This window comes from Neopelma chrysocephalum, unplaced genomic scaffold (assembly GCF_003984885.1).
Source record: "Neopelma chrysocephalum unplaced genomic scaffold, ASM398488v2 Primary Assembly neopelma1_97116, whole genome shotgun sequence".
NCBI classification, from domain to species: Eukaryota; Metazoa; Chordata; class Aves; order Passeriformes; family Pipridae; genus Neopelma; species Neopelma chrysocephalum.
Genome location: NW_020925758.1, coordinates 3,669,310 through 3,677,105, shown reverse-complemented (window position 1 = coordinate 3,677,105; position 7,796 = coordinate 3,669,310). Strand labels below are relative to the sequence as shown.

Below are 7,796 nucleotides of genomic sequence, written 5' to 3'. Positions count from 1 at the left end.
CCGTTATTTTACAGATCCTCACGGCACCGGGGTCGGGTCCCTCTCAGTCCAGGGGCTGCGGGTCGGCGATGGGCATGGTGTGCAGCACCTCGTCCAGCAGCTGCAGGGCGCGGTGCAGGTGGATCTCGATCCAGCAGGGCGTCTCCTTGATGCTCTGCCGAGGGTAGTCGGGCCCCCAGCCCTTGACGAAGCTCATCCTGAGGATGCAGAGGCGGCGCAGGTCGTCCACGCCGATCCCGGCGGCGGCTGACAGACCTGCACGGGATGGGGAGGGAGAGAGTTCACACGTGTTCACACGTGTTCACATGTGTCCTCTCATCACCTGCCTGCTCAGAAAATACTGCCTGCTCAGGTACGGCTCCCCCTCGGCAAGGGTAAGGCCAGCCCACGCCTCCAGATCTCTCCTGGATCACTGGCATTCCTCACACCTCCAGGTCTCTCCTGGATCACTGGCATTCCTCACACCTCCAGGTCTCTCCTGGATCACTGGCATTCCTCACGGCCAGCCCACACCTCCAGATCTCTCCTGGATCACTGGCATTCCTCACGGCCAGCCCACACCTCCAGATCTCTCCTGGATCACTGGCATTCCTCACATTCCTCTGTCGGTGTTCTGCACTCCTGAAAGGGTGCTGAAACACAAAACCCTCCCTGATCAGAGAATCACAGAAGGGTGGGCTGGAAAGGACCTTACAGACCATCAGTTCCACCCCCTGCCATGGGCAGGGACACCTTCCACTGTCCCAGGTTGCTCCAAGTCCCGTCCAACCTGGCCTTGGACACTTCCAGGGATCCGGGGGCAGCCACAGCTTCTCTGGGCAACCCGTGCCAGGGCCTGCCCACCCTCACTATCCCACCTAACCCTGCCCTCTGGCAGTGGGAAGCCATTCCCTGTGTCCTGTCACTCCAGGCCCTTGCAAATAGCCTCTCTCCCCCCCCAGCTCCATCAGCTGCTCCTGCTGCTCCAGCCCCTTTCCCAGCTCCGTTCCCTTCCCTGCACAAGGTCCTTCTTCATCCCCCACTTGGTGATAAACTGCTCTGTGCCCCTCCCTGGGCTCTCTTCCCTGGATTGTGACACAGGACCTGGTTTGGGTGGGAAGGGACCTTAAAGATCATCCTGTTCCAACCAGGGACACCTCCCACTATCCCAGGTTGCTCCAGCCTGGCCTTGGACACTCCCAGGGATCCAGGGGCAGCCACAGCTTCTCTGGGAAACCTGTGCCAGGCCCTCGCCAGCGGCAAAGAATTCCTTCCTAACATCCCAGCTAAACCCACATAAAGCAGATGGGATGAAACCCAAATGCCTCACAATGAGTGTAAACCCTCTTTAGGCAGCACAGTCACTGAACAGTTATTCCTGAGGTTTGCCAAGTGCTGCATTTTCAGTGTAGGAACTCAGGCTGGTCACCTGCAGGAAGCTGGATGAGCAAAACAACACTGCTCACAGCCAGCAAAACAAAAAGATAAATACAGCTGGCAAACCTCAATTCACAAGTAAGGCTAAGGCAAAAAAAAAAAAAGTTTAATACGTTCCTCAAAATGCCTTAAAACAATTCGTGGGACAGCTGGGAAAGAGCCACATGGCAAGACAAGGAACCAAGAAAACACCGTGGATGGCACACAAAGCAGGCTGAGACACGGAAGTACTTTCACTTTTAAAGGTACTCCAGGGACGATTTCAAGGATCTGGAATTTAGCAACTAAAATTAAAAAAAAAAAATTAAAAAAGAGAAAAACACTCTCAGTCTCTTCCTCGAGAATCTTAAGTTTTCCTACACACCTTTTAAAGGTACTTCAGGGACGATTTCAAGGATCTGGAATTTAGCAACTAAAATTAAAAAAAAAAATTAAAAAAGAGAAAAACACTCTTCCTCGAGAATCTTAAGTTTTCCTACTGGTTTGCCCAGTAATCTCCGTTGCTTTTTGTGAGCTCAGGTACCAAAGATCACTTTTCAAGCTCAGGTCTGAGCAGCCAAAAGCGCCTCTATCTTCCACTTGCTGCAGCGCAGTTAAGTGCAAACGCTCCCATTGTTCTCGGGTGAGGGAAACAAAAGCTGCCGATGCACTTACTGATGGCTGGGGCGATTCCTCCCACGGATCCCGGCCCGGGGATGTTCCCTGCCACGGCCGCGGCCTGGGCGGCAGCGGCAGCCTGGGCAGTGGCAGCCTGCTGCTGCATCTGGCGGTGGCACTGCCGCAAATCAAACACCTGGAAGCAAAAAAACATTAAAATATCGAACCGGTCAGACACGTCAGAACCAATAAAGGGAAGAATTCCCCACCCCCAGTAACCTTTCTGCACTCCCAGAGCGACTTGTGAAAGTGAACCTTCCCCGACTGGTTTCATTTCTGGCAGAAATAAATCCCTTTAAGATGATCCTCAGGGATTCTTCCCGTGATGTCACCACCACTGGCAGCACCAGAACCTGCCTAAAGCAGCACCTGGTGTAGAACTGACTGCAGGGTCACAGGCTGAAGGATGCTACAGCCTGAAGGATGCTACAGCCTGAAGGATACAGCCTGATCATATCCCAGCTTTTCAGTCAAAACCCCTGGACTTCCAGAAAAATAGACATATAAATAAAAAAAGCCAACAAATAAAACACATAAATAAATGAAAATATAACTATAAATAATAAAAAAATAAATAAGTGAACCCAACAACTTTGCTTGGCTGAGCTGTGCTGGTCTATTTAAAAGAAACACCAGGTGTGAAGCTGCAGGTTTCAGGTTTGATGGCATTCTGCACCTTTGTGATCACTAATCACCATTTGCCATCAATTAACCTACAGGAACTCTGTTCTCACACTAGAAGGCTCATACACAGAGGCTGGTGGAGTTTCTTTCACCTTCAATGAGTAACTTGCCTGCAAAACTGACGATCAAAAAAAATAACCCACGGCGGGTTTCAAGCAGTTCAACACAAGACTTGATTTTTGTCCAAAATAAACCTTAAAGCCTGGCAGAGCTGTGTCCAACTGAGAACCTCCTCAAAACACTTTGTTTCCACACAAGGGATCTCCGGATCACTTCCCTCTTCGTAACAGTTCAACACACACTTTACACTTTACTGAATTTTATGTATTTTCCCCGCTTTTCTTGTTTCGGAGAGAAGAAACTGACAACCTGTGCTAAAAACCCTAGCAGCAGCTGGTTTAGACCTAAAACCACAAAAAACTGCTGGTGATGAAACACGAAACGAACTTACTTTTGAAGCACCCCGACGACACCTCACAAAATCACTTGGGGTGATTTTTACGGGTCACCCCAAGCGAAATTCTCAGGGAAGCGAAGTCGCGTCCCTGTTTCAACGCCTCCCTAACACCTCCAGGAGCCAAATATATGTCCCCAAGCCCGCCAGTTTTCAGCCCAGGAGCCCCGGACCCACCTTTATGTAGGCGCTGGGGTAGATCTTGTGCACGGCGTCCCCCGGGGCGCGTCCCGCCTCCCTGTCCAGGTAGTAGCTCTGCACGAACACGGCGTGGTCGCTCAGGCACCGCACCCACACGTCGCCTTCCCCCTTGCACTCCAGCTGCACCCCTTTGCCTATGTGCAACCTGGGGGAGGGGGAAAAAAAAACCCAAAAAACAGAGCCAATGAACCCGTGTGCTCACATGGAACGAGCCACAAGTAGCTCCCTCCAGCCTGTGGCACCTCAGCTCACGCTCCCGCGAGGATTTGAAACTGGAGTTGTTGTTTTAGGGGGGAGTTGTTGTTTTAGGGGTGGGTTAGAACCCAGTTATGTGGGTCTGTGAAATAAAAACCCCACCTGTAAAGTAGTATAAAGATCTGTGGGAAACACAGAAGGCAGAAGCAGAGATACCTGATTAGCAACTACCACAACACGGGGCCGGGACACCCAACAGGCTCAGGAGTGTAAAGTCCCACGAGTATTTTTTTTTTACGGAAAGTCACTCAAGAACATTAAAAAAAAGGCATATTTTAATGCAGAACTGTTTGTCTGGATCGCAGCCTAACATTCTGATTGCCACAACGTGACATTTCCGGAGACAACGGAGTCGTTTTCTTCCTTCTCCTCTCAAAGAGGGGGGGAAGAAAAGCCACGAGATTGCTGCAGCTCTCCGTGCTTTGACGGTGAGAGAATGAAAACCCAGCAGCTCCCTATGAACCTCCCCTTGCTCCTTTGACAAATCCCTGCGTTGCAGCCCCACTCACCCCACCCTGTGGCGTGGAGAGCCAGCGCTCACCCTGCACACGTAACACCACGAGCCGCTCATTTCATCCCCAAAAGCAAAGCAGAGAAGGGCTTGCAAGGCTCTGCAGGGCTCTTGTCACACAGCTCAGCATCCCAGCTGCGCCCCAGGAGCAAGGTAGTCATATTAAACTATAAAATAGTTTGTTATAACTCCAAGGTAACTCAGCCCAGACAGACACACGCCGCAGACAAAACAAAGCCACCGCCGCGATCCCGCGGGGGCTCCCGGGGGTACCTCGCTCTCTCGATGGCCTCTGTTCTGTGCACGTTGGAAAGCTGGCCCAGGCAGAAGCGGTCTCCCCCGGAGGGATCCACGTATCCGTCCACGGTGACGATGGGGCAGCTGGAGGGGACCTTGAACGTCTCCCCGACCTGCACGTCCATCTCGAAGTACGCGATCGAACACCAGTACTCTGGGGCTGAAGGACATTCGGCAGTTAAGGCACAAAAAAAAAGCCCTATAAATCCGCCCCAGACAATCAATTAAGCCCTTCTGCAAAGCGCAGTTGTTGTTCAGAGAGGGGTGCACGTTCACACAAGGGGGTTTCGATAGACAAAGGTACGTCTGCAGCACAGGAAAATACTACACACGGGGACAAACGCGGGCTTGTTGCTTTCATCTGGGCACAAGTCAGGGCTGGAGGCTCTTGTAGCTGAGATCTTACAAGTTTTTGTACCTGTATCATAATCCCAGCTGGGTTTTGTAAGCCACCTGCACTCCTGCACTTCACAACTAACAGCTTTAGCATAAGGAAGTCGTACGTTTATGCCCAGGCCTGGCTGGGGCAGAAACTAAACTCTGAGACAGATCTGGCTTTGAGATACAGGAGGAATCACCTCCCAGGTGAAGTCAGATTTCTTTGCCCTCCCTGCAAGGGGAACTGGATCTGGAAAGCAGGGCAATGGGGGGGGAAAAACCACACATCAAAGATCACACGCGCTGATCTTGTCTGCGCGCAGAGCCGGGGACGGGATAAAACCAGGAAGCATTAAGAGGGGGAGCAGGACAAAACGGAGTGTTTTGACAGCAAAGAGGTGCCTTTTAACAACTTCTGGCTGCCTGAAAAGCTGCCTGCAGAGGAAAGGTGGCTGCCTACAAAGGAAGGAGCCGCCACGTGAGGAAGGAAGGCTCCCCAGAGGATTCCACTGAAACCCAAACACTCGAGTTAAGTGATGGAACCTGACAGAGGAGACAAGGTGGTTTTGCTTTTTCTGTGCCACCTGGGAGCATCTGGCCTGTCAGGCCTTCTGTGGTGTGTTGTGTGTGCTTTTCACTGTTAAAGAGTTTCTCTCCTCAGACACGTTAAAACCTGAAGCTGTCACAGAGCTGAAGCCACCGGGGATTCCGGGGACTCAGCGCTTCTGGTGACTGTGAGGATCCGTTTTCACAGAAGGGGTAACACAGCTGGGACGGGTTTGTTGGGGAGGGCAAAGAAAATCCTGGAATCACAGACTGGTTTGGGCTGGAAGGGACCTTAAAGCTTATCCCTGCCATGGGCAGGGACACCTTCCACTGTCCCAGGTTGCTCCAAGCCCCGTCCAACCAGGCCTAGGACACTTCCAGGGATCCCAGGGGCAGCCACAGCTTCTCTGGGCAACCTCAGAACCCTCAGGAATCTCTTCCCAATATCTAATACAGTGGGAAGCCACTTCCCCTGGTCCTGTCACTGTGTCAGCACCCAGAACAGGAGGAGCAGAACACGGTGGAATGGCCCCAAACACAACACCCCGAGAAGCCCAGGGGAAGGAGAGCTCTCCCCCACTGCTGCCACTGATCCTCCCACGCCACAAACAGCACAACCTGCCTGCCTTGAGGAACTGTTCTGGCTCTTATTAGAAAAAAAAATTAAACCGAGGTGCCTCAATTCCTTTTAGGTTTGTTTTTTTTATCTTTGAATAAATTGCTCCTGTCTGGGAGGACTCAGCGGGATGAAATCAACGCTAAAAAAATGTGAAATGCGACTTAGCTATGGTTAAGTTCAGCCAGCAACTATCAGCAATTTAATTCCTGGCACTGCCCTAGAGGAATAAACAAGGAATAAACTTTTAGGCTTCTCGACTACGTAGGTCTGTGCTCCAACAGAGATGTCCAAACTCAAAACCAGATTTATCGTGACACGGTTCCTCTCTTTCTCACAATATTAGCATATATATATATATATAAATATAAATCAATATTAGGATCACGTGTTAGAGTTTACTCACCAGGATGATTTGATATAGGAGGCTGGAATGCGAGCTCATTGTGAACTGGCCCTTGAAAAACAAAACATGCAATTCGTTTTTACACCAGGAAAAAACAGGTTTTCTTCCTTAGCTTGTTTTCCTACGAAATCACACCTCATCAGTTCCCTCAATCGCAGAACAAAGTTGTCCAGCACGCTGTGGACTTGACCATAAGAGATGGGAAAAAAGCCCCAGAGAGCTCATTTTCTAAAGGGGAAAAAAAATACTGAGCGCAGCCTTGGTACGAGCCGGATTCTTCTCTCCACTTTAAGAACTAACTGGGTGCAGAGAGCAGGGAGGAAAGACTCAAACAGTTATCCACAGCACCACCAGAGCCTTTTCCATCCCGGCATATTCCTCACAGACAACATGATCAGTGAAGTGGAGCCCTGACAGAGCAAAGCAATAAAATTTAACAATTGACTATGTATTGCATATTCTGATATGGGGGACATTCTAATAAATACTGTGCTAGAAAATAAACAGCTGTTCTAGCTTTTTGCCACAAAACTTAGAAAACTCACATAAAACTCACATAAACCCCCTAAAATGCATTTACTGTGCTACACACGCCTCCACTAGAAGTTTGATTGCTTTTTTTTTTCCCCTTCTCACCTCCTCTACCTTAAAACAAGAGAGATTGTTGTCCTGTTTCACAGGGGAAAAAGATTTTCAGCCCTGTGTGCTAATGCACTCGTGAATCAGGCTGTGGCAAAAAGACCACTTTTATTGATAGGTGCTCCATGCACAATGCTCCATGAAGTTCTTTTAAACTGGAAAGTGTGCATGGACACAAGTCTTCTAAAGCTTAGAACGACCTCAAAACCTCCAGAAGATGAAGACAGACATCACTGGACAAATGTTTCAAAACTTCCAAGTTTTGAAAGGAAAAAAATAAAATACTGGTGCTGAACCAGCTTCCTTTTTCTGCAAGGGAAACGCTCAGCACAGGACTGCAGAGCTTTGAAAACGGAGGTTTTAGGAAGGAAAACTGTGTATTCCATAGCCTTCCATGCCATTTCCCAGGAACTGTTCTCAACAGACCATTTACACCCTCTGCCCAGAGCAGCCCTGACCCCTCAGGCTGTAAACTGGGTGTTCAGAGGCCTGTGAGACAGGGGGGTGCTCCTGTCCTCACACCCAGGGTGGAACTCCCAGCCCTGAGGGAGGTGCTGGGCAATCCTGCCTGGAGGATAGATAAAATCTTGGAGTCTTGGGACTTTTTTAACCACTCGTGGGATACAGAGGAAGACTGCAGAGCATCACTTTTCAACCAGACTGAGACCACCACTCTCAACCAGACTGCAACCACCACCCTTGACCAGACTGAGACCACCACCCTTGACCAGACTGA

The 7,796-nt window shown here is 50.1% G+C and overlaps 1 protein-coding gene across 2 annotated transcripts in view; it reads right to left on the bottom strand.

Annotated features, from left to right (window-relative positions):
* The window catches only part of SMAD4 (SMAD family member 4), a 14,069-nt gene continuing 6,273 nt past the window's right edge, over nt 1-7,796 (bottom strand). For both annotated transcript variants that reach the window (XM_027671659.1, XM_027671660.1), the window contains 5 exons: nt 6,422-6,472; nt 4,452-4,635; nt 3,389-3,557; nt 2,071-2,209; nt 1-255 (listed from right to left, as the gene is read on the bottom strand). In XM_027671659.1, coding sequence (XP_027527460.1) covers nt 44-255; nt 2,071-2,209; nt 3,389-3,557; nt 4,452-4,635; nt 6,422-6,472 — 755 coding nt within the window. In that variant the 3' untranslated portion in view covers nt 1-43. The remainder of the gene's footprint in view (nt 256-2,070; nt 2,210-3,388; nt 3,558-4,451; nt 4,636-6,421; nt 6,473-7,796) is intronic.